This window comes from Thalassophryne amazonica, chromosome 2 (genome assembly GCF_902500255.1).
Source record: "Thalassophryne amazonica chromosome 2, fThaAma1.1, whole genome shotgun sequence".
In the NCBI taxonomy this organism is placed as follows: Eukaryota; Metazoa; Chordata; class Actinopteri; order Batrachoidiformes; family Batrachoididae; genus Thalassophryne; species Thalassophryne amazonica.
In genome coordinates this window covers 96,476,515-96,503,196 of record NC_047104.1, presented here as the reverse complement: position 1 = coordinate 96,503,196, position 26,682 = coordinate 96,476,515, and the positions used below count along the sequence as shown (strand labels likewise).

Sequence of the window (26,682 nt, the reverse complement as noted above, 5' to 3'; positions counted from 1 at the left end):
CAAACATTGTATTGTCGCCAACATGAAAGGAGGCCTGTGAACCATGGCACCTTCATTTCTGAAGAGACCAGTAAGGTGAGTGGCAGCCTGTTCCTACTGCAGTGGCAAATAGGACAATATGATAACAATAAAACCAACAATAATACTGCATTCATGTGTTGGCTGTTAGGCTGGATTTCCACATACTCCGTTTGTGTTGCATCATGTATCATTCATGTCTTTGTTGTGTTTTGGTCCGTCCTACACACATTTGTTGGAGCAAGTGCGTGGAATCAGTGGGAGAAGAAAGAGAGGAATTTACAACCAACACTGAATGCATCGTGGAGCGGGGCTGTTTTACAATCAGGGTACATAAGTGGATTTTAAAGATAAAGTTTGGCTTAATGAAAAGGTGGAAATGACCAACAAAGTTTAGTTTGCCATACATGGATAACTACTGGTCTATTAGCAGCAATGGTCATTTGGTTTGATATCCCCATTTGTTTACCAACAGAACTCTAATTAGCTATACCAGTTTTTACCAAGTCTAATTTTGATGGGATGTCAGAACTATTATTTATTTAGTAAGTACTCACTAAATGGACTAATTTCCTATCAAAGCCTACTGCATAACAATCTAACTCCCAGGATCATTGCCCAGTGGGAAAACGACTTGAAACAGGCATTCAAAAATAAAATGTCTGTCAAAAATGTCCTCTCCAGAAATAGAGTGCATTTAAAACTCAAGCATCAGTGTTGTGTGAATAATAATGTTTAGTTTGAAAGAGGTAATCATTATCTGTGATGTGAAAAAAGCATGTGTACCTAATTCACTCAAATGTCTTTAATGCTGGGGTGTAACTCTCCGTCTGTCAAAAACTGTCCTCTCTGGAAATGCTTATAGTTTATCACTATTTGAGAATGCAGAAACAGAATAGCAGTTGTGTACTCTGAGTCCATAACTACCATTACCTATATATGGGTAGATTGCACTAATCTTAGTCTGTATAATTTACACAGCAATCATTTTAGTTAAAAAAAAAAAAAAAAAAGTCCATTGTGAAAGCACCCTGAGATAAAATGCAGAGTTAAGAACGCAAGACAAACACACAACTGGAACATCTTGTAATAATTACCTGTAGCCACAGTAGCACTGTTGGTCTGGCTGCTGGTGCTGCTGACATCTACATACAACTCATCTTCTGCCTCTGTTGAGGACGAGGATGACGACTCACTGCTCACCTCCTCACTAGAGCTACTGGTACTATGCAGTAATGCATATTTCCTACGTGCGATCACTTTACGTTTCTTCCTCTGTAGTAGTAATCGCTCCTTTTGCCTCTGAGTCCGCTGAACTGCTCCGGGTACTGTTTTCACAAAGCGTTTCCTATGAAGAGAACGCCGGCTGCTCAAACAAGCTCGCTTCAGCAGCACTGGCTCTGTTTCAGGCCGTTCCCACTTATGCAAGTTATTCCCCCGAGTACGTTTTAGAATGGGACGTAGACCAACACCAGTTCCTCCTCCTGTTGCCAGAGTAGGACTCTTTTGTTGTCCCGCTGTTGCGCCAGCTTCCCCCTCATTCTCTGAGGTGAGAGTGTCAGAGTCTCCGAATCGCAGGCTGGAGGACGGAGATGAAGCACAGTCACTAAAAGAGGACTCATGATTGCGGTCATCCTCAGTGGGGTCCTGTAAAAGTTCTACCCTGGGACGTCGAGGAGCCACTGATGTCTCACTGATGTGGCTCTCCTTCAGTGAACAGTCTGATGGCCCTGCCTGCTGGCTTTTCCGCTTTCTGCACCCATTGACGCTGCGCTCTGAGTCTCTGTGTGTCCCCGTTTCCCTTAGAGCACGATGCCTGGACTCATCACATAAGGTTGCATATTCACTGCCGGCCTTTCCAATCATCTCCACATTGTTCGGAAAGCTCTTGGCTGACTCCTTGGCCTCTGGGTCCTTCAAATGGTCCTGTCTTCTTTGAGCCTCAGACGGCACCTCACTCTTCATGATGGCAGGTCTGTCGTCAAAGGTCAAGCACCAAGTATACTCGCATCAGTTCCTACACATCTGTCAGCTGCATGTCACTAAATGTAAGGAAAATAAAGGGGAGGTTAAAAAAGTATTACACCTCAGGACAAAGGAGAAGTCATTATACCAGAGGCAGGATACAGAATTTTAAAGTATATGTAAAAGCATGGGCCTCAAAGAGTGCATGCTTTCATTGCAGTAGTAATGACCAAAGTAGGGATGTCCCGATCAGGTTTTTTTGGCCCCGATCCGATTCCGAGTCATCTGATTTTGAGTATCTCCTGATACCGAGTCCCGATACGATACTTTAAAAACTGAATGAACAATGAACAAATGCTAAATATAGAATAATTTCATTTTAATCACCTTATTTTATTATTTATCACTTAAACAGTGCACTTCTCCTTGAGGTAGCTTGAACAATCAAGTAATAATCTACCAGACTTAAAAAATGTACAAATTACCATGTTATTTTATTTGTCTAAAAATAAATGTCCAAGGTTCCGTATGTTAAACAAGAAATTATCTAATCTGAAATAACAGGTGGTTTTAATTTATAAATGAAAGGTTTCTAAAGAACCATTTATTGATTTAGCTATTTTAATTACAAGTGTTCTAAATTTTTTATACAGTAATCAGAAATTGTGAGGTAACAAACAACAACAACAACAAAACATTTCCAACGATTTTTCTTCAGACACGTGGTTTCTGCACTGATCTGTGGTTCAAATCCCCGCCTGACTGGAAAATCACTAAGGGCCCTTGGGCAAGGTCTTTAATCCCATATTGCTCCTGGTGTGTAGTGAGCGCCTTGTATGGCAGCACCCTGACATTGGGGTGAATGTGAGGCATAATTGTAAAGCGCTTTGAGTGTCTGATGCAGATGGAAAAGCGCTTTATAAATGCAGTCCATTTACCATTTGTACAGATCAGTGGTTTCTGCCACTAGTCTTCTGTGTTTTGGCCCGACGTGTCATTCCTATTGGACAGCGCAAAGCTACGTCACAGCTCAGAGCGTCGAAAGTTCAAAAGTCAACTTAAAAAGTATAAGTAAAAAAAAAAAAAAAAAAAACTTACATTTGCGTCCTGACAGTCCTCAGTGTACCCCTCTGATGCTTTATCAGTGTTCAACAAGTTCAGAGCAGCGCAGTGAACGTGAATGAAGACGGAAGCTCTTTAAGAAGCGCTCCTAAATGTGATGAGTGTGCACGCAGGTCGTGCGCACATCATCTCTCGCTCCGTTTTACAGACAAATGATTACAGGACAATTTGTTTTTTCTTTTTGTTAATCAGATGACAGATCGTTGTCCTGAGGACTTGGTCAGCACCGGGTCCTGCTGTGCACGGAAGGATGACTGAGCAAGAGTTTCGGTGGGAAAGTGTCCATCATCATCTTGTCATTCCACTGAGGTGTCAGGCTGGGCGCGTAAACACACAAAGAGCAGTTCTGCGAAAGAAACTTTGCACTCGTAACTCCCCCCACCTCTGTCCGGGTTACAATTCCATGTCTTCTTCCCAAATTCACGGCACTACACTTGTTCCCTTTTCTCCTCTGGAATCGGTGTCAGCCGCACGCGTGTGCCAGAATGTTCGGTTGAACTTATGTTTTTTCTTTTGTGCAATAAAAAATAAATAAAATAAAAAGATTGGGTTTGAACTTTGACCGCGTCAGCCTGCTGACAAGCGGCAATGTGCGCTCCCGTCAGAAGCATTGCGTCAAAAGCCGAGCTAAGCGACACTTCTGACGCCTCTAAAAAGCAACGCGTCTCACGCCTCTGACGCTTCCGACGTGTGAAAGGCCCATTAATCTGCAATAACGAGCTTGAAATAGCGTTGATCAAAATATGAGGATAAATCTATATCGGATTCCTGATTGGGATGCAACGTCCGATTTCGATCAAGTCTGAAACCATGTGATCGGACCCAATTTCCGATCACGTGATCGGATCATCCCTAGACCAAAGCCATTATTACACCATCAAGTCATACACAAGGACAGACAGAATTGTGTGTTTTTTGCTCCATGTGATGTGTACCCTTTTGTGAAAACTAGAGTTGGGCAATGACCCCAAATCAATAGCATATTTAAAATTTTCACCTCAGTTATGAAGAATGAAAGATTACTTACTTTATATGTTTTATAGAAACATACACCACTCATGTGCAGTCATCACTGGCACATCTTGCGGGGTATGGGATCCCACATTTTTCTTGAAAGTTTAACTCAGTACAAGGGTTGGGTATTGAGAACCGGTTCTTTTCGGGTATTGTTAAGAAATGATTTGATCCACTGACATCAATAGCCTTTTTGCTTAACTATTCCCTTCAGAGCGGCCGTTGTTTTTGGAGGTGTTTGTCAGGAAAATGATCATATCTCTACTTGATTACAGAACCCCCTGCAGGGTCTGTAATCAACCATTTCTGCAGCGCGGCTCTTCTTTGAAGCAATGAAGCACTGATCCGACCTGCTGCTTCATTGGTTCTTTGTTTTATTTCACTTTATCTTAATTTTTCTAAAACCCCAAAGAGCATATGTCTGTTATGGTCTTCTGAAACAGTTGAAAGATGTATTTTATAACTTAAAAACGGGACCGATGCTAACGCATTAGCATGTCTATAGCATTTTCAAGTTAGCATTAAGCTGTTCGCATCAGCACGTTTGTATGCATTTGTTTTCTGTATAATTAATGGCTCAGCATTTGTTGTCGGAAAAGAGTCAAATGTATTACAAATTGTAATTTTTTTCAATTTATTTTTGTTTATATATTAATAATAATAATAGCAACAAAAACAATAAGAGTAATAATAACTAATAATGCTACAATACAATTTTAGAGAAAGAGACAAAAAGAACCTGATTAAAAACATAACAGAAAATATAAAACAAACAATGAACATAAATGAATAAATAGATATAGAAATAAATAACTGTTTCCTGTGAACACCTAGTGACTCTTACACTTCCACTTCATCCCTGTCTAATTTAAGTTTAATGACAATTTGTTTTGGTCAAACCATATTTTCAATTTGTTCATTTCTTCAGTGATTTCCTCCAGAACTATCTGCCAAGTTGGAAAACCGCTGCATCCTAGTAAGAGCAGAATACCGGAATGAATTTGAAGGAAAGTTGGGTTTTTTTCTCACCAAAATGGATGCTGCACTCACTGCAGTTTATTGTCTGGAATAGCCCCAGATTGCATTTTAGAACTTCTAGAATTCAAACATTTTCATGTGGGTGGTGTTGGGGGTAATTTTGGGTTCCAGCTTTTTTTGTTTTTCACCACTTTCATTCCTGAATATGTCCATCGTGAGTCACTTTTGTGCGGATTAATGTCACTAACTGGGGCTCCTGTCTTGTTGTGAGAAAGAAACGAGAATCGTCCTCCATTCTGTTCACACAGCTCCAAATGCTGCGTGGCTCTCTGCCGAGTCAAGTTAGAACGATAGAGTCCAGTTGGTAAATTCAATGTGAAACGCCGTTTAAATCAATTGACACCTCTTTCCAAATGTTGTAATACAAACAAACTGAAATCGATCAAAACGCTTTTTTCCTCCTAAAATGAGACGTCCTGCACTGACGTCCAGCAGCCAGCTGAGCTCAGCTCAGAGGTATGGAGAGACATTCATGCCAAAATGTCTGAAAGGAAATGCTTTTGACAAAAACTACAGATTTTGTTTATTTTTATTTATGTCCAGAGATCAAGGATACAGTGACCAATTTCATATTTATTTACTTTAAGACTTAATAAAATGTTGACATAGAAATTCTGTAAAGCCTACTTTTAGTACACAGAAAATTCACAAGAGGTATCGATATGGGAATCGATAAGGAATCGGATCGATAATGGCATCGATTGATAAAATCTTATCAATACCCATCCCTACTCAATACACAGAAAATAAAATCAAAATCTTTTCTACCTTTCTTTCATGACGCTTATGCCTTCATTTGAAAATGACTTCAGTCATCATGAACTTGCAACATGTGCAACAAGCAGGGACACGTGTGGTTTTACGTGAGGCTCAACTGTACCTTATATCACACAATCTGTGAAGGAGGTTTCATGAGACAAGATGTTTGCAGCTAGTATACATTCCAGGGAGGGAGGGAGGTGATTTATTTATTCATCACTGAGGGGGCCATGTCTGACTTCTGCTATGTGTAAACTCTGTAGACTTCAGACAAAGACAACCACGCCTTCTGTTGAAAGTCCGAAGATCTTTACCAAATTAAATGATCTACTAAGTCAGAGGTCCTGTCGATTTCAACACATTTCAGTTAAACTCCCGACGCTAGTGTGAACTTTTAATATCGACTTGGGGGCAGTATCACAATATAGAGTCTTTCATGGTCCCATCATCCTTTGCTCACCTGGATTGGTTTCCGGTTTCAACACACTGGTTGTAAATCATGAAAAGGACATCACCCACTTGTCACACACGAGGGAAAAGAAACCAGCATGAAATACGGTCACCACTTGTCATACACGAGGAAAAGAAACCAGCATGAATATGGTCACTGATGACATTCATACGTAAGTGAATGTCGTATATGTAGAAATAGTTTATATATGTTAACCAGAGCTTTTTTTGTTTTTCAAATCCCAGTGTGAATCACATCTGTGCCATTGATATTCAGGTCCTTAATTTCCTGATAACTGCGAGGAAACAACTACTCTCTCCATGTTAGTACGTGACCGGAACCACTCTGTGCAAGGATCACGAAACCCTGAAGTAGTCTTTACTTTCATTGAAATCTGAGTAGTTTTGATCACACTGCACATGGTGTATCACATGACAGCTACAGGTCTCTCAGAGGTTGTGCATATGAATACCAACAAAGGCGCATTAGATCACTATACAAAATTTTCCAGTGACACAAGACAAAAAGACTAGGTTAGAACTGTTGCCTCACAGCAATAAGGTCATGGGTTCAATTCCCACCTGTGGCCTTTCTGTGTGGAGTTTGCATGTTCTCTCTATGTTTGCATGGGTTCCCTCTGGTTGCTCCGGCTTCCACTTACATCCAAAGACATGCAGATTAAGTGGATTGGAAACTTTAAATTGTCCGTTGGTGTCCGTGCGTGTGTGAATATGTTTGTCTGCAACAGACTGACATACTGTCCAGGGTGTACCCTACCTCACGCCCGATGACTGCTGGGCTAGGCTCCAGCACCCCCAGTGACCCTTAATTGGAGTAAGCGGTTGAAGATGACCGAGTGTACATCACAATATTAAAGAAAAAGAAAAACAATGAAAGGAAACATTATGTAAAAAAGAGATTTAGTGAACCCAAAAATCATATCAAAAGTGTCCAAATTCATGCTCAACTATGAGATGCTTTGAATTGGACACACATGGTCAGAAAGTGCATGGTTTAAATGCATGATTTAACTGAAACCAGGGGTGATTTGACTGATTAACCCAGCTTCTGCTGTTTTGATCATAAAGAATGAAAATCTGTAAGTTATGCCTTTTCTGGAACTACAGCACCGTCGTATGCAGATAGAACAGTTAGGGGTGGTCACCATAACCTCCGCCCCCATCTGTCTGTCAGCGGTCACTTTCACCAGAACGGAACCCAATAATAACGTGCAGAAATGCCAGCACTTTGCCGATTCATAATGTACTGATTTTTGAGCAGAATTGCTGAGTTGCTGCTCATGAGATCCACTATGGCTCCTGTCTATGAAATGGCTGTCAGTCGTATTGAATAAGCAGCCACAAACGGAGCCATTATTACAATGATTTATTTAACTCGTCAGCGACGAACCTAAAAACTGAAGAGACAGGCTGGGCACAATTTATATGATGACATTTAGAAATCATTGTACCCTGCAAATAAAATGGAAATGAGTAAGGCACTACAACCACTAAAACATCCAGTAACATTTGTGTTAACACACAATAACCCACAAAATGAAGAGGAAGCAAAGTAGCCTGGGATATGTAACCCAGACAAAAAGCAACAAAGACAGCACATACCTGGTTCTAAGTAATTCTTCACCATGTAGGGTTAATCACCGGATTTATTAATAGCAGTCGTTGAAAACCGGCAGCTACCTAATTAATCCGAACTGAAACTAGTCGGGCCTACGCGGAGATGGCGATCTGTTTGCAGCTGGGATCGTGAAACTGACAACCATCCGGCGCGAGCAGCAGCAGGCAGAGGGCCCTGGGATGCTATGAGCTAAGCTAACATTACGATAGCTCCACTTCACTCCGCAAATACTCCGAATAATCCCAACCAGTTTGACGCTAAAATAAATCCTGTACAGTCTTAAGGAGTAACACAGCCTCTATGCTGAGTATCCACTTGAGAAGACGGAAATGTCTCACTGTTAACCCTCGACGGAGTACCCATTTCTGATCTTCCGAGACATTCACTGTTGTTTACGCAGCAGGCTGTCGGCGCGCGCCATGTCCCCACACAGCCAGGCGGGGGCGCCAGATCCCACACAGACACTGTTTTACGACACTTTACGACAGTACAACAGCGTGGTCAATTTTTTTTAAACGTTCTCTTGCTTTTTCAGCACCATGAGGACAAAACATTTTAAGTTCGTTAAAGGGATAGAATGCTTGGTTTTATCCATGCCATTAAGACAAGAACATAAGTTGATAAGGAAGGTAACAGTACTGAAGTGTGCTCGACTTTTGATTTCATATTCGACAGCACCTGCCAGTGGCAGGGTCGTGTAAAAGCACAGTAGCGATGACAGTTTTCTGGATTGCTCACATCAACAGCATCATTCTCCTTCATTTTACTGGAGTTCTTAAATTAATAATGGATTTCTACACCCACATAAGCATTGCAGATTGTGTGCAAACTCATCTGCCTTCATCACCTCTACTCCTTGGCACTGCACTATTCTGCCGGGCTCCATCGCATTCACATATATACTCAATCTTGCTCATACTGACTTTCAATCCCCTTCTCTCAAGAGCGTATCTTCACTTATCCAGGCTTGTTTGAACCTGCTCTCTATTCTCACTACAGATCACAATGTCATTTGCAAACATCATGGTCCACGGAGATCCTGACCATTCTTGTGTGTCAACCTGTCTATCACCATTGCAAACAAGAAAGGGCTCAGAGCCCATCCTTGGTGTATTCCCACGTCCACCTTAAATGCATCTGACATTCCCACTGTGCATCTCACCACTGTTACACTGTCCTTGTACATATCTTGCATCACCCTCACATACTTCTCTCCCAATCCAGACTTCCTCATACAATACCACAATTCTTCTCTTGGCACCCTGTCATAAACTTTCTTTAAATCCACAAACACACAATGCAACTCCTTCTGGCCTTCTCTATACTTCTCCATCAGCAGTCTCAGAGCAAAGGTTGCATCTAACAGTCTCTCAGCATGAAAGCATATTCCATCGATCCATCCATTTATATATATATATATATATATATATATATATATATATATATATATATACACACACACACACAGTGAGGCAAATAAGTATGTCGATTTTGCAAGTTTTCCCACCTACAAATGGAGAGGTCTGTAATTTTTATTGTAGGCACACTTCAACTGTGAGAGACAGAATCTAGAAAAAAAAAATCAGAAAATCACATTGTATGATTTTTAAATAATTAATTAGCATTTTATTGCGGGATTTTGGTCCACTCCTGTATGGAGGGGGAGTGGACCAAAATCCCGCAATAAAATGCTAATTAATTATTTATTATTCTTTCACCAAAACAGATCAAATCTAGGCTTGCATCTCAGATGTACCTTATGGCAATTTGTAACTAAACTTTCAAGTTTTCTTTTTAAGGAAATCCTCCTCTATACCACTTAATCGTGAAGCTGTATAACTGGTGATACAAAATGCAAAACATGCACTGTGCACAGTTACTCCAATCACAGCCACAGAAGCCCATAACATCTTCTGGGTTGTCTGGTTGTCTTGATGGCTTTCCTCACTCTTCTCCTTCTTGCACAGTCACTCGGTTTTTGAGAACTGTCTACTGCATACAGATTTACCATAGAGTGCCATATTGTTTGTATTTCTTTGTAACTGATGGAAATAAAGATAAAAATATATTCAGTGGCAGCTTTACCATCAGAGAGCCTCGTCCAGCTGTCATTGATGTTAATGGGGGCCGTACACAGTATTAAGAACAGGGGTATGTAAAGTTTTGATCAGGGTCATTTGGGTAGTTTCTGTTTTCATTATGATTTAAAAAGAGTAAACACAGCTGTTTGATAATAAATGGTTTCACCCAACCACTAACCATGAGTGAAAAAAAAATTGTGTTATCATTTATATTCTCTGAAAAATGGCCAAAACAACAAAAATTCTGCCAGGGTATGTAAACCTTTGAACACAACTGTATTGATGCATATCGACAGGACCCCTGCATGGGTGATGACCAATAGGTCGCTGCAGTCTCGTTTGAACCCTGTATGATATTGTGGGATTTGACCACTTATGGGGACAGCTGCTGCCGTTGGGCAATATATACACAGCATAACTTCACATGGAAAAATGGTGTACTGTTTAATTTCAGCTGCAATCACCAAAGCAGTCGTGAAAAGTGTTTGTTTTTTTTTGTTTTTTTTTCGTTTTCCAGTGGAGAAAGGAATATGAGGCAAGACAAGAAGGGGAGACATCCGTTCAGTAGCTAACCAGAGTAGCTGGGTTCTCTCGCCTGCAAAACCGCCTCAACATGTTTGTGCTCCAGGTTATAAACAAACTGCAACACATGTCCACTTTCCCACTGCATTGTCACTTTTCATTTGTCCCCATGATTTCCTCCCTGGAAGTAGAGATATTAGGTCATATGTGTCGTATTTGACCCTTTTAGTGCCCGCCCTCAAACGAGACTGCACTGCACAATTGTCTGTTCCTGCTACACATGTAATTAAACTGTCTCAGCACTTTGATGATTTCCTGTCAGGACTCCTGGGGAGGGGCGGGGGGTGTGTGTGTTAGGAGCAGAGCTGAAGGTGCCCTGACACAAGCATGTTTTTGATTCACGCAACAGCACGACACAGAGTAAACTCGTCTTTAACTGGTGCAGACAGGACACACCAGAGGTGCGCTGGTGCATGCTATTGTGCACAGAGAATTTTGAAATGTTCAAAAAATCTTTCACGCACAAATGTCGTGCTATGTGGCGCGATCTAATCTCCAACACGACGTGTAGCTCGTGGAGTAAACAAGAAGTGAACAGAACGAGTGGTGACGTCAGCAGCTCACATCAGAGTGCAGCTAGTCTGAAGGATTATAACAAGAAGTTAAATCTGTTATAAACATACTTTAACAGCTGCACAGAAGAAAAACAGAACACGCAACTGTTTTATCACACCATGACAATGTAAACAAGTCAAATAATTACCTTTTTAGATGGTTCAAAATGCTTTCTGCAGCTTGTTAGGTGCGTGAGTGTGCGAACAGCTCCGGCTGCAGCCTCCTCTGTGATTTAGGAAGTGATTAGTGTTGTGTGGGCCGCCAGAAGAGGAGGTACTGCTGGCCCACCACCAGAGGGCGCCCTGTCTGGAGTGCGGGCTCCAGGCACCAGAGGGCGCAGCCGCCTCACAGGAGCAGCCAGGGTGACAGTTGTCAGGCATCACCTGCAACAGCTGTTACCAATCATCTGATCGGCAGGAGTATATCAGCAGGACGACGTCTCCACCTCTTTGCCGAGATATCGTTTCTACCGAGAAGGTAATAATCTCAGCTGACTGCTTGACAGTAACTTTTGTGATTTTTGTGAGTGATTGCAGAACTTTCCAACGAGAGGTGGAGGCAGCTTACCTGCCGTTCGGATTCCTGGGTGCGAACGTGCCCTCCTTTAATTGTTCTTTATTCCTCGCCAGCAGTACCAGGTCCGACACGCGGAGGCAGTGGCCACCTGGGAATTCGGGACTTGGCGGCTCCAGTATTCCCGGGGTCTGGTGGCGGAGGAAACCGTGTGGTTCCGGTTCTACTTTGGAGAGGCGTCTCCTATCTTCGAGCCTGCCCACACGACACCTGTGTGAATTTGACTTTGTCCATTATTGTAATCTGTTGTACTTGTTGTGCATATTCACAACAGTAAAGTGTGTTATTTGACCTACTCCATTGTCCGTTCATTTGCGCCCCCTGTTGTGGGTCCGTGTACTTACACTTTCACAACAGGATATCTCGGCCAACGTCATGGACCCCGTGGGGCGTCAACCGGCTGTTGAACGGCCAATGGAAGAACAGGGCGCACTGGCGTCCGCAGGAGGAATGATCGGTGAGTTGCAGCGGATCCTCACCGCTTTCACGGCTCGGTTGGATTTAATGACCGAGCAGAACGTCCTCCTTAACCGCAGGGTGGAGGCTCTCGCCGCGCAGGTGGAAGCGCGCCCTCAGGGTGCTGCTGCGGCTCTCCCTCCTGTCGACCCTGTGCGTAACAGTGACGTTCCACAGGTCGTTCAACGACCCCTCCCACATTCCCCTGAAGCATACATAAGCCCTCCAGAGCCGTACGGGGGTTGTGTGGAGACATGCGCGGACTTTCTTATGCAGTGTTCGCTCGTCTTCGCACAACGTCCCGTCATGTACGCGACTGATGCTAGTAAGATAGCTTATGTAATTAATCTGCTTCGCGGCAAGGCACGCGCTTGGGCTACAGCGCTTTGGGAGCAAAATTCACGGCTCCTTCTGACATATGATGGGTTTGTGAGGGAGTTCAGAACAGTGTTCGATCATCCAAATAGAGGAGAGACCGCTTCAGCCGTGCTGCTGTCAATGAGACAGGGGCGCCGGAGCGCAGCTGTTTATGCAGTCGACTTCCGCATCGTGGCTGCGAGGTCCGGCTAGAATAACACTGCCCTCCGCGCCGCCTTCGTAAACGGACTGTCGTTGGTCCTGAAGGAGCTCCTGGTGGCCAAGGACGAACCGCGGGATTTAGATGGGCTTATTGATCTCGTTATACGATTAGACAATCGGTTAGAGGAACGCCGTCGGGAGCGAGGCGAAGGACGTGACCGGATACGCGCCGCCCCTCTCCCTTCCGGGTTCGAAAAGGGGTCGCCCTCCCCACGCTCCACAGCCGCAGCGCTTTGTGGGGCAACAGCTCCCCCTGTTGACGTTGTTAGGGAAACGCACAGGGCCAAAATGGGGAGGCTGATCCGTGGAGAGCGTTTTCTCTGCAGCTCAACAGAGCACACACAGAGAGACTGCCCCAAACGGCCAAAACGTCAACACTCGCCCTTAGAGACTGGGCTAAGGGGGGGTCAAGACATTCAAGTGAGACACACACAAATTGCCACACGACTCCCAGTCACAATCCTGAGCGGGGATTTAACCCTTCAAGCCCGAGCACTGGTGGACACGGGGTCAGAAGGGAATCTGCTAGACAGCAGATGGGCAAAGGAGGTAGGGCTCCCTCTGGTGGCGCTTCCTACGCCATTGCAGGTGCGGGCACTAGATGGCACCCTCCTCCCTTTACTCGCACACAAGACACCACCAGTAACTCTGGTGGTGTCTGGAAACCACCGGGAGGAGATTGAGTTTTTTGTAACTCCTTCTACCTCCCGCGTGATTTTGGGCATCCCATGGATGTTAAAGCACAATCCCCGGATCAATTGGCCATCTGGGGTGGTGGTTCAGTGGAGCGAAACGTGCCATCGGGTGTGTTTAGGATCCTCGGTTCCTCCCGGTTCCCAGGCTAAGGAGGAGGTCAAAGTCCCTCCCAATTTGACGGCAGTGCCGGTTGAGTACCACGATCTTGCTGACGTCTTCAGCAAGGATCTGGCACTCACCCTTTCCCCGCACCGTCCGTACGATTGTGCCATTGATTTGGTTCCAGGCGCTGAGTTCCCGTCCAGCAGGCTGTACAACCTCTCACGACCTGAGCGCGAATCAATGGAGACCTACATCCGGGACTCATTAGCTGCCGGGCTGATCCGGAACTCCACCTCCCCGATGGGGGCAGGTTTCTTTTTTGTGGGCAAGAAAGATGGCGGACTTCGTCCATGTATTCATTACAGGGGGCTGAATGAGATTACGGTTCGCAACCGATACCCGTTGCCATTATTAGATTCCGTGTTCACCCCCCTGCATGGAGCCAAAATCTTTACTAAGCTGGATCTTAGAAATGCGTATCACCTGGTTCGGATCCGGAAGGGAGACGAATGGAAGACGGCATTTAACACCCCGTTAGGTCACTTTGAGTACCTGGTCATGCCGTTCGGCCTCACAAACGCCCCCGCGACGTTCCAAACATTGGTTAATGATGTCTTGCGGGATTTCCTGCACCGATTCGTCTTCGTATATCTAGACGATATCCTCATCTTTTCTCCAGATCCTGAGACTCATGTCCGGCATGTACGTCAGGTCCTGCAGCGGTTGTTGGAGAACCAGCTGTTTGTGAAGGGCGAGAAGTGCGAGTTTCACCGCACTTCTTTGTCCTTCCTGGGGTTCATCATCTCCCCCAACTCTGTTGCTCCTGATCCGGCCAAGGTTGCGGCGGTGAGAGACTGGCCCCAACCCACTAGCCGTAGGAAGCTGCAACAGTTCCTCGGCTTTGCAAATTTTTACAGGAGGTTCATTAAGGGGTATAGTCAGGTAGTTAGCCCCCTGACAGCCCTGACCTCACCAAAAGTCCCCTTCACCTGGTCGGATCGTTGCGATGCCGCGTTCAAGGAGTTGAAACGGCGCTTCTCGTCTGCACCCGTTCTGGTGCAGCCCGATCCTAGTCGCCAGTTAGTGGTTGAAGTGGACGCCTCGGACCCAGGGATAGGAGCTGTGCTTTCCCAGAGCGGGAGGACCGATAAGGTCCTTCACCCGTGTGCCTATTTTTCCCGCAGGTTGACCCCGGCCGAACGGAACTATGACGTCGGCAATCGAGAACTCCTTGCGGTGAAAGAGGCTCTTGAAGAGTGGAGACATCTGTTGGAGGGAACGTCCGTGCCATTCACGGTTTTCACTGACCACCGGAACCTGGAGTATATCAGGACCGCCAAGCGGCTGAACCCCAGGCAAGCCCGCTGGTCACTGTTCTTCGGCCGTTTTGACTTCCGGATCACCTACCGTCCCGGGACCAAGAACCAGAAATCGGATGCCTTGTCCCGGGTACATGAAGATGAAGTCAAAACGGAGTTGTCGGATCCACCGGAACCCATCATCCCGGAGTCCACTATCGTGGCCACCCTCACCTGGGACGTAGAGAGAACCGTCCGGGAGGCCCTGGCACGAAGCCCGGACCCCGGGACTGGGCCGAAGAACAAACTCTATGTCCCACCAGAAGCTAGGGCTGCAGTCCTGGACTTCTGTCACGGCTCTAAGCTCTCCTGTCATCCAGGGGTGCGAAGAACCGTGGCAGTTGTCCAGCAGCGCTTCTGGTGGGCGTCCCTAGAGGCTGACGTCCGGGATTATATCCAGGCCTGCACCACCTGCGCCAGGGGCAAGGCTGACCATCGCAGGGCTTCGGGACTGCTCCAGCCGCTGCCCGTGCCCCATCGCCCCTGGTCCCACATCGGCCTGGATTTTGTCACGGGCCTCCCGCCGTCCCAGGCCAACACCACCATCCTCACGATAGTGGAGCGATTCTCCAAGGCGGCCCACTTTGTGGCCCTCCCGAAGCTCCCGACGGCCCAGGAGACAGCGGACCTCCTGGTCCACCACGTCGTCCGGCTGCATGGGATACCATCGGACATCGTTTCGGATCGTGGTCCCCAGTTCTCCTCGCAAGTCTGGAGGAGCTTCTGCCGGGAACTGGGGGCCACGGTGAGTCTCTCATCCGGGTATCATCCCCAGACCAACGGGCAAGCAGAACGGGCCAATCAGGAGGTGGAGCAGGCCCTGCGTTGCGTGACAGCCGCGCACCCGGCGGCCTGGAGTACCCATCTGGCCTGGATCGAGTACGCCCATAACAGCCAGGTGTCGGCAGCCACCGGCCTCTCCCCTTTCGAGGTGTGTCTGGGGTACCAACCTCCTTTGTTTCCGGTGGTTGAGGGAGAGGTCGGTGTGCCCTCGGTCCAGGCCCACCTACGGAAGTGCCGTCGGGTGTGGCGTGCCGCCCGTTCTGCCTTGCTGAAGGCCCGGATGAGGACGAAGGCCCATGCAGACCGTCGGCGGACCCCGGCACCTACGTACCGGCCAGGGCAGGCAGTGTGGTTGTCTACAAAGGACATACCCCTTCAAGTGGACTCCCCCAAACTGCAGGACCGGTACATCGGTCCATTCAAGATCATCAAGGTACTCAGTCCAGCCGCAGTGAGGCCGGAGCCTCCATCCCGTTTTCCGGATTAAGCCCCATCACACCTCACCCCTCTGTACTCCCGGTCCGGCACCACCTCCTGCCCGGATCATCGATGGCGAGCCGGCTTGGACTGTGCGCCGGCTCTTGGATGTCCGTAGGATGGGCTGGGGCTTCCAGTATTTGGTGGACTGGGAGGGGTACGGACCTGAAGAACGCTCCTGGGTGAAGAGGAGCTTCATCCTGGACCCGGCCCTCCTGGCCGATTTCTACCGCCGCCACCCGGACAAACCTGGTCGGGCGCCAGGAGGCGCCCGTTGAGGGGGGGGTCCTGTTGTGTGGGCCGCCAGAAGAGGAGGTACTGCTGGCCCACCACCAGAGGGCGCAGCCGCCTAACAGGAGCAGCCAGGGTGACAGCTGTCACGCATCACCTGCAACAGCTGTTACCAATCATCTGATCGGCAGGAGTATATCAGCAGGACGACGTCTCGACCTCTTTGCCGAGATATCGTTTCTACCGAGAAGGTAATAATCTCAGCTGACTGCTTGACAGTAACTTTTGTGAGTGATTGCAGAACTTTCCAACGAGAGGTGGAGGCAGCTTACCTGCCGTTCGGATTCCTGGGTGCGAACGCGCCCTCCTTTAATTGTTCTTTATTCCTCGCCAGCAGTACCAGGTCCGACACGCGGAGGCAGTGGCCACCTGGGAATTCGGGACTTGGCGGCTCCAGTATTCCCGGGGTCTGGTGGCGGAGGAAACCGTGTGGTTCCGGTTCTACTTTGGAGAGGCGTCTCCTATCTTCGAGCCTGCCCACATGACACCTGTGTGAATTTGACTTTGTCCATTATTGTAATCTGTTGTACTTGTTGTGCATATTCACAACAGTAAAGTGTGTTATTTGACCTACTCCATTGTCCGTTCATTTGCGCCCCCTGTTGTGGGTCCGTGTACTTACACTTTCACAACAATTAGAGCCGTTTTCAATGGCCAGTTTGCAGAAAAAAATGATTAATCCACCACCAAATAATTATTTTATATACGCAGCATCCAGCGCAGAGCACGTGGCAGCCGGAAGAAAAAAAGAACAGCGTCCAGCTGTGAACACAGCGTGTGGGATCGTCATGACACAGGTCATGCTGTTGTGTGAATCAAAAACATGCTCATGTCAGGGCACCTTGAGCCTCTCTATAAAGTCTGTGTGTGTGTGAATGAAAACCAGGAAAATAAAGTCACGTGCAAGTGTGTTGTCGAAATGTGAAATTGTTGCTCGTTCTTTCATCCGGCGCAATTTCTACAACATCACTTAAATGAATCAAACTATTAATGAATGCTGAAGTGCACTGCGGCTAGTAGTATGTGGCATTCACAACTACGCACGTGTTTATTGACAAATACTGAACACGGGAGACAATGGGGGGCTTGTCAGGGGGGGTTGCAGCTCTTGTTTCATCAGCAAAACACAAAACAAAAATAAATAACAAATTTGAATGTGCACATGCCAAAATGTGCATTGCGCTGGTTTTCATTCAGGACAATTAAACAAATAAAGAATTTACTCACTGATGTGCACATCACTCTGATGACTTCTTGTTTTCACAATGTTAGCAGTTTCCCAGCCTCACCTCTAAGGTTGCCAAAGGAACAATAGCTGCAGAAACGTGTGTATGCCAGCCATGAAGTTGGCATGGGGCATGTAATGGTATGCCTTTGTCCTTGCCCTTTGTAACCTCTTGTGTGTAGTTTGTCTGTTTTCTCTCCAGGTGGCACGCTGCAGAGCCACTAAGAACTTTCCAAGCCGTTTCTAAAGTCAAGTCCTGCTTAGGGCTGGGTATTGATAATATTTTATCGATATCGATGCCATTATCGATTCCACTTATCAATCCGATTCCTTATTGATTCCCTTATCGATACTTCTTATGAATTTTCTGTGTACTAAAAGCAGGCTTTACAGGTTTTCTATGTCAACCACATTTTAAATTGGTCACTGGATCCTTGATCTCTGGACATGAATAAAAATAAATAAAATCTGTAGTTTTTGTCAAAACCATTTCCTTTCAGACATTTTGGCATGAACCAAGCAGACCGCCCAGAAAAGCGCTCCAGCTACCGTCGATGTGAAGAAGCCTCACCGTTACAGGCACGGCGCCGTGGCGCTGAGAGAGATCTGCCCCTACCAGAAATCCACCGAGTTGCTGATCCACAAGCTGCCCTTCCAGCGCCTGGTGAGAGGAATCGCTCAGGACTTCATGACTGACCTCCGCTTTCAGAGCTCTGCTGTGATGCTCTGCAGGAGGCCGGCGAGGCTGACCTGGTCAGCATCTTCCTCCATGGTGTACAATGGCGAAGTGGAAACACCAAAAAGTTCACAATATCGCAGTGTGACACTGTCGGCCAGTTCGTTACATCACCACTAAATTCACTATCTGGTATAATTTACGGATCTACTGAACCAACTGCTACACATCTGTCATGATAAATAGCTTTATCTCGAGGGTTTAAAGCATCGTAATAACCGTACATTCTCTCCATTTTTCTATCACGCGCCAGCCTCCTTGTAATCCAGAATGGAGACGGCACCTGTCCTGCAGCAAAATCGGTCATGTGATTGAAAACCCTCTATTATTGTTGTTGCTATTATTATTAATATATAAATAAAAATAAATTTAAAAAAATATTGCAATTTGCAATACATTTGACTCTTTTACGACAATAAACACTGAGCTATTAATTATTATACAGTAAACAAATGCACAGAAACGTGCTGAGGTGCAAACAGCTTAATGCTAACTTTAATGTTGAAAACGCCATAGACATGCTAACGCGTAAGTTATAAAATACATCTATCAACTGTTTCAGAAGACCATAACAGGTCGGTTTTGTTGTGAAAGTGTAGGAACACGGACCCACAACAGGGGGCGTAAATGAACGGGCAATGGATAAGCCAAAGCAGTAACAATTTAATGTTATGACATGCACAACGGAATACAGACAATAACAGGTTTGGAAAAACAGTCAATTATATGTTGAGTGACGTGTGGGCAGGCTCGAGGATAGGAGATGTCCGTCCAGAAATGAGCCGGATCCCACACGGCTTCCACCACCAACGGATCTAAAGAACACCGGAGCCGCCAAGTCCTGGGTCCCCAGGTGGCCACCGTCTCCAGCTGTCAGACCTGGTACTGCTGGCAGAGAACAGAAACAGTACAGATGAGTGTGAATACGCACACTCAGTAATCCCTCAGTCTGTGTTCCTTAAGGAGGGAGAACCTCCACCTCCAATAACACACTCGTGCAGCTCCTGTGTAACCACTTATCTGGTTCGGGTGTGAGTCGAAGCCGTCGCAATTCACACCAAACGCCAATCCAGCAGACAAGGAAACCACCACAGGAAAACGGCTGCAAAAGAGATCAGACTATTACTCAGTTTAACTTCAGCAGAGAAATTACCTCTATGGTAGCTGATTTCTCGGCGGGGAGGTGGAGTTGCAGTCTGGCCTTTATGGTGATGGTGATGAGTAGTGGATGAGTGACAGCTGGTGCTGATGATGAGTGACAGCTGTCACTCCCGGTCGCTCCGACGCCCTCTCGTGCTTGAAGCCCGCACTTCAAGCAGGGCGCCATCTTGTGGTGGTGGGCCAGCAGTACCTCCTCTTCAGCGGCCCACACAACAGGTTTAGCATAAAAAAGGTCAATATTACTCACAGACATATGCACTTTAGGGTTTTAGCAGGGAAAATTAAGATAAATCGAAATAAAACTGTTGGGAAGGTGTCGTGACACGGACCCACAACAGGGGGCGTTAATGAAGGGACAATGGAATAGCCAAAAAGTAACAATTTAATGTTGTGAAGCACACAACGAAGTACAGACAAATACAAATATTGCGGAATATCAATCAGACACAAGGTGACGTGTGGCAGGCTTGAAGATAGGAGATGTCTGGTGCAAGAAGAGCCAGATCCCACACAGCTTCCACCACCAACGGATCTGAAGAACACCGGAGCCGCCAAGCCCTGCGCCCCAGGTGGCCACTTTCTTCAGCAGTCAGACCCGGTACTGCTGGCAGAGAACAGAAACAGTTCTTGGATGAGTGTGAGTTCGCACACTCAGTAATCCCACAGTCTGTATACAGTTAGGAGGGAGAACCTCCACCTCCAATAACACACTCAGACAGCTCCTGAGACAACCACTTATCTGGGTGGGGTGGGAGGCGAAGCCGTCGCAGTCCACACCAAACGCCAACTCAGCAGACAAGGAATCCGTCCCAGGAAAACGGCTGCAAGAGAGATCAGACTAATGCTCGATTAAGGTTCAGCAGAGAATTACCTGTATGGTAGAGGACTTCTCGGCGAGGAGGTGGAGTTGCAGTCCGGCCTTTGTAGTGGTGGTGATGAGTGACAGCTGGTGTTGATAGGTGACAGCTGTCACTTCCAGCGGCTCCGACGCCTTTTCATGCTTGGAGCCCGCACTCCAAGCAGGGCGCCATCTGGTGGTGGTGGGCCAGCAGTACCTCCTCTTCAGCGGCCCACACAACAAAAACGAAGAACCAGCGAAGCAGCAGATCAAAGCACTGCTTCATTGATTCAAGGTTCAAAGCAATGCCGCGTTGCAGAAATGGTTGATTACAGACCCGCTGCAGGATCTGTAATCAATGTAGAGAAATGATCATTTTCCTGACAAACACCCCCAAAAACAACGGCCACTCTGAAGGACCGATAAGGGAATCGTTAAGCAAAAAGGCTATTGATGTCGATGGATCAAATCATTTCTTAACGATACCCGACAAGAACCGGTTCTCGATACCCATCCCTAGTCCTGCTTAATTGGAAATGTGGCACAAGATGCGCAGCACCTGACCTCTGAAGATAATTCATGAACTGTGAACGATTTCTGAACGGTGAACCTTATTTCCTAGATTGTGAACTTTATTCCCTGATCTGTGAACATTCCTGTTTTAAGCCTACTGTGAACTGTTCATTGCTGAAGGCTTCCCACTGCAGTTCCCATGTTATGGTTTGGGACCGGGTTGCGTGTTGGACCCAAGAGCAGGAGCAGTAAGGCAGACACAGGAGGAGTTAACCAAAAGTTTATTGTACCAAACAAGGGAGAACTGCACAGTAGACAAGACAGATGGGGCAACTGGACTGGAACCAGGAACTGACTGGATTAGGACCAACAGGAAATCAGGACGAGATACAGGAACTGACAAGGCTGGGACCAACAGGAAACCATAACCATAACCAGGGACAGACAGGACTGGGACCTGGGACTGACTGGACAGGGACCAGGTGAAGAGAGCCTATGGAGCTACTGGGGCTGTGTGACCTGCAATGGAGATGAGAGGGTCAGTGAGTATGTGCAAGAGCACACCTAGACATAAATACACCAATACAAACTTAAATAGTTCCTTCAGGGTAGGAGTCAGGATCAAAGTTCAAAAGATAAAAATAGAGTTCAAATCCAAAGTTCAGTTCAAATTCTAAGTTCAACAGATGAGAATATTGTTCAAAACCTAAGTCCAGTTCAGGATCGAGTCTCAGTGTGTTCAGTATTTCTGTTCTGCATGACAATTCCCCAGAGGCACGCCCATCTGACTGGCAGATAGAGTCGGGTGAAGGCTCAGGTGAATGCAGGAATAAACTGTCTATTCTCTGTGTGCTGCACTCACAGATAACCAGTTACATTTATCTCAGGGATTTAGCTATTGAGATGTGATCAGTGAGTGGATTTGCTCACAGAAGACACCAAAGTGATTAAACAGTTCAGTTAGTAGAAAAAACTACATTTCAGTGCTCACTGTTCCAGAACCAGCACTGACGGGGTTAACAGTGGTTACAGAATAACCGTTAATCACTTTGCAACGCGGAATAGATCGGATGCTGATAATTAGCAGCTGACTAATGTGAGACACAGCGGGTGAAAAAACACAGGAGGAAGCCTGCAGATACATCAAGGTATAAGCACTACGGCAGTTGGACGTGACTTTGGAATAAGCACAAATGATCCACTTAAAATACTGAAGTCAAGTTTAGAGCTAGAACTCATGACAATGAATACTTACTGTTGACTTAAACATTACAATCCCAAGGTGTAAAAAATACACTGACAGTTATATATCTGAAGCGGAAAACCTCAGAGGAAATAAAAATTACATTAAGTCCGAACGCTTAACAGAGAAATCACCATTAATTAAGTCCAGGGACCTGGAAGCTCCACTCTAGTGCTCTCTAAGCCTGGAATACCACGGGAGTAAAAACATGACGAATTACATGTTGCGGCTGGAAGCGGCAGTGGAAAAACATGAGGAGTTACATTCTGTGCTGAGAAGCGGCAGTAGGAGAAAACACGAGGAATTACATTCTACGCCTGGAAGCGACTGTGAAGAAATACTAGGAATTATATTCTGCCTGGACATGGAAGCCCACAGCGGAGGAGTTCGACAGGACGTACGGAGCGCAGAGACTCCAGTCTGGAAAAATGATGAGCTTGGAGGTTCACAGCAGAAAAAACTCAGAGCTTCGGTAGTGGCGACCGAACGCCCAACAAAACAGAAGATAAAGGTTACCGGCTGAGAGCGATGGTATGGCACAGCTGGGCACCTGTGGGAACCTGGTTCCAACCAGGAGGAACACAGAGGTTCTTCAGGTGATGGTAAGAAAGGTGAGGAAAGAATCTGGCCCCGAACCAGTCAAAGCGCCAAGGTTAAATCCCCGATTGATGATGAGCTGTCATGAGATACAGCTGCGAGGCTCCCACTCAGCAGAATGTAAGTCAGCTGTGAGACGCCGCTTGGTCACTTCACCTGCAACCTTGACAGATGGGGTGGGGCCCATGAGTAACACGACAGGTTGAGGCAGAGCCCTGACATAACCTACAGCTGACACACCAGTGGCCACTTCACCCAGCAGCTCCACCTCAACTTCACCTGGGAACACAGAGAGACAAACCAGCAGACCAAGGGCAAACCACAACATCCCAGATTTCACCTGCTACAAGCAGGCGATGTCTTGGTTGAGCAGGCCGTAGAACCAGCACAGCATTGTTCATTTGCTTATATAAATAAATCTCTTTTCATTCACAACCAGTTCTCTTCCTTGCTTCCAGCATTTAAATTGATCACCTATGACGGTCCGGTCCCGTCCAGACCCCTAACCACAACAGAAGAATCCGGCCATAAATATGGACTTAGCAGGAGCAGATTCAGTCCAGCAGGCTCTCGGCCTTCAAGGGAAATTCCTGGGAGAAATACAGCTATCCATGGATTCCTTCGAAGCCCAGGTCTGGAGCCTCTCAGTCCAGGTTACTCACTCTGACACTCGCGTTTCCCAGTTAGAAGCCTGGGTCACTCACTCAGACACTCGCATCTCTCAGCTAGCCACACAACTCTCTGATTCCACCACCACACCGATTTCTGGGTCTCCTTCCACTGTGCAGCCAGTAACCTCATCTGTGTCAGTTAGTCCGGCTTCTGAGCCATATATCAGTCATCCAGAACCTTATGCCGGTTGTGTCGAAAATGTGTGCAGTTTTTTGATGCAGTGTTCTTCGTTTTTTTCAGAGACCCTCACAGTAATCATGCAGCATTAATTCCAGGTCCGCATTTTTCTGTCTGTGTTTAGTTCCTTAAGAAATCTCTTTTTTTAGTAGTTTCCGAGTTTTTGTTCCATGGTTCCCAGACTAGTCCTGGGTTTTTGTTCCCTGGTTCCCAGTCCAGTTTATGTTTTGTTAGGGGGTCCTACTGAGTTGAGACAGTGGCTGGAGGCAGCTGCAGTTCCATTCCATTCCTAGTGTGGACTGTCCTCCGTGACCTCAAATTGGACATTCATAGTGCAGACTGTCTGTAATTCCAAACCCAGGACCTCATTCCCTTGCCTTACCTAACGTCCAAACAGGACTGTTTTTTCGGACTCCTAACAGTCGCACAGCCCCCCGAGTTCTCCACTGCGGGCTGAGAAGAGTCCCCTGCCTTGAATCCTGCTCCCCTGTGGACCCTGGAGAGTCGTACAGACTGTTTTCCCTCCAGGTGGCACGCTGCAGAGCCGAGGAACACCTGCAGCTTATCTTCTACTCACAGCTGTCGCTCATGAGCTCCTGTTCAGGAGCTAGCTACTTAAACCCCTGAACTCAGTTTGTGCCTGAGTCTTGGGGACCCTGACCCACGAGAGTCTTCCGTGACTCTCCGTGACTTTCCATGATACATGTTGACTCTCCATGAGAAATCCATGACCTTGTCTATGCTGATGCTTCCATGCGCGCTGATGTCTGAGCTTTCCATAGCTCATCTCAAGGTAACCTGGCCACCTCAAATTCCCATATTAAAGCTTGTTGATCTTTTGGTGTTTCCAGACACTTTCCTGTGCGGCTTCCATGCCGCATGCTCCTGGCTCCCACACCACCTTCTGCACGATGTCACTTTGGTACTTCAGCTCTCAGCTTCAGAGCGTGTAGTTCTGCCACACTTCAGTTAAGTTTCTGCATGTCTGTAAGATCCCTTTCTCACGCTGCTTCTGTTTGTGACTGTGCATAACTAAGAACTGTTTCCAAGAACTAGTACCAAGAATTATTTCCAAGAACTGTATGAACTCTGATGCAGAACCACTAAGAACTTTCCAAGCCTATTCTAAAGTCAAGTCCTGCTTAATTGTAACTGCGTCACAAGATGCACAGCACCTGACCTCTGACCGCTGAAGATAATTCATGAACTGTGAACAATTTCTGAACAGTGAACCTTATTTCCTAGATTGTGAACTTTATTCCCTGACCTGTGAACATTCCTGTTTTAAGCCTACTGTGAACTGTTTATTGCTGAAAGCTTCCCAGTGTTACGAGTGCAATCACTCACCTCTGTTCTCCGTCCTCCTAGTTCCTCGTCCTCAGCTTTGTGCGTCCCACCTGGCTCCAGATTTAGTTCCCAAATACTCCAAGATTCCTGGTCGTTCTCAGACTCCTAAGTCTGTCTATGATTGCACTACAGTTCCCAGATTTCCACTGCTACAAGCACGCCCTGTCCTGGCTCAGCAGGCTGTATAACCAGCAGAGCATTGGTCATTTGTTTATTATAAATAAATGTCTTTCTTTGTTCACAACCAGTTCTGTTCCTTGTCCCCAGCATTTAAGTCCATCACCTGTAATGGTCCAGTTCAGTCCGGACCCTAACCACAACAGGGCATCGCACATTTCCACGCTCAAAATTTGTCAGTTTATTTATATGTTAATTCAAATATGTGAAATGGTCATAACAGTCCCTGCAGTATTGTTTTTATTGTATTTGTATGATGAAAGCTGGTCAGAGGGCTGCCTTGGAAATTTTTTGTTTGGGGCCCCATGAGACCCTTGCAGCGCCACCTCGACCTGGACTACACCTTCATGGCAACAGATCTGGCCACCGACCCAGAGGTACAAGCACTCAGGTCAGTGGCCACCGGATTACATCTGACAGACATCACCTTTTGTGATGGCGGCACCAGGCTGCTCTGTGATGTCTCCACAGGGCAGCCACAAACAGCTGTCCTCACCACATGGACATGGCGTGTCTTCAATGCGGTGCACGGCCTTTCCCAGGGGACGAAACCGTGACAAAGGCTGGTGGCAGCAAAGTTCATCTGGCATGGGCTCAAAAAAGACGTTAGAGCCTGGGCGACCTCTTATGGTGGCTGCCTGCCAGCACACCAAGGTCCCCAGACAAGTCAAAGCCCCGGTGACTCACTTCCCGTTACCGGAACGGAGGTTTGACCACATTAATGTGGACCTCATGGGACCCCTCACCCCCTCCTCAGATTTCACACATCTCCTCAACATGGTGGACAGAACCACCCGGTGGCCGGAGGCCATACCACTGACATCTGGCCAATATGGCCCGGGCATTCATCAGTACTTGGGTTGGCCGTTTTGGCACCCCATTGGACCTCTCTTCGGACAGGGCTTTTGTGTATTGAGTACAGCAGGCAAAACATTTGTGGTCGACATTGGCGGAAAAGCTGAAGGCATTTCAGTGGATGCCTCAAACTGGCCCAACTGGATCTGGAGTGGACAGGCCCACAGAGCTGGCCCATTGACCTCAACGGGGCCGCCCACCGAACTGACACAGCCACCCTACCTGCACACATAAAGCTCCTCTATCGGAGGTGCCCCCCGATAACTTTTCTTTTCCTTTCCTCCATTTTATTGTGGCTTTGTATGAAATATCACAGATCTCATCACATCTACAGTATATATATATATATATATATATATATATATATATATATATTAGCATACAGCCGCCGTAGCTTAGCCGCCGTTAGTTACCCCCTGGCAGATCCCGAGCAGCCGGGAAAGCAGGCTGACTGGGTGACTGTGAGGAGGAAGCGTAGCCCTAAACAGAAGCCCCGTGTACACCGCCAACCCGTTCACATCTCTAACCGTTTTTCCCCACTCGACGACACACCCGCCGAGGATCAAACTCTGGTTATTGGCGACTCTGTTTTGCGAAATGTGA

General features: G+C 46.7%; 1 protein-coding gene and 1 long non-coding RNA gene across 5 annotated transcripts in view; one reads left to right on the top strand and one right to left on the bottom strand.

The window, feature by feature from the left end:
- The window catches only part of rnf111 (ring finger protein 111), a 105,084-nt gene extending 96,659 nt beyond the window's left edge, over positions 1-8,425 (bottom strand). For all 4 annotated transcript variants that reach the window (XM_034190143.1, XM_034190150.1, XM_034190158.1 and 1 more), the window contains exons 1-2: positions 7,990-8,425; positions 1,116-2,060 (exon numbers count right to left, since the gene is read on the bottom strand). In XM_034190143.1, the coding sequence (XP_034046034.1) occupies positions 1,116-1,983 (868 nt within the window). In that variant the 5' untranslated portion in view covers positions 1,984-2,060; positions 7,990-8,425. The remainder of the gene's footprint in view (positions 1-1,115; positions 2,061-7,989) is intronic.
- LOC117527709 lies at positions 587-26,433 on the top strand. The gene is made up of 4 exons (XR_004565591.1): positions 587-732; positions 11,411-11,420; positions 15,919-15,929; positions 26,414-26,433. It is a non-coding gene; the product is annotated as an uncharacterized LOC117527709 (long non-coding RNA).
- Positions 26,434-26,682: the final 249 nt, after the last annotated feature.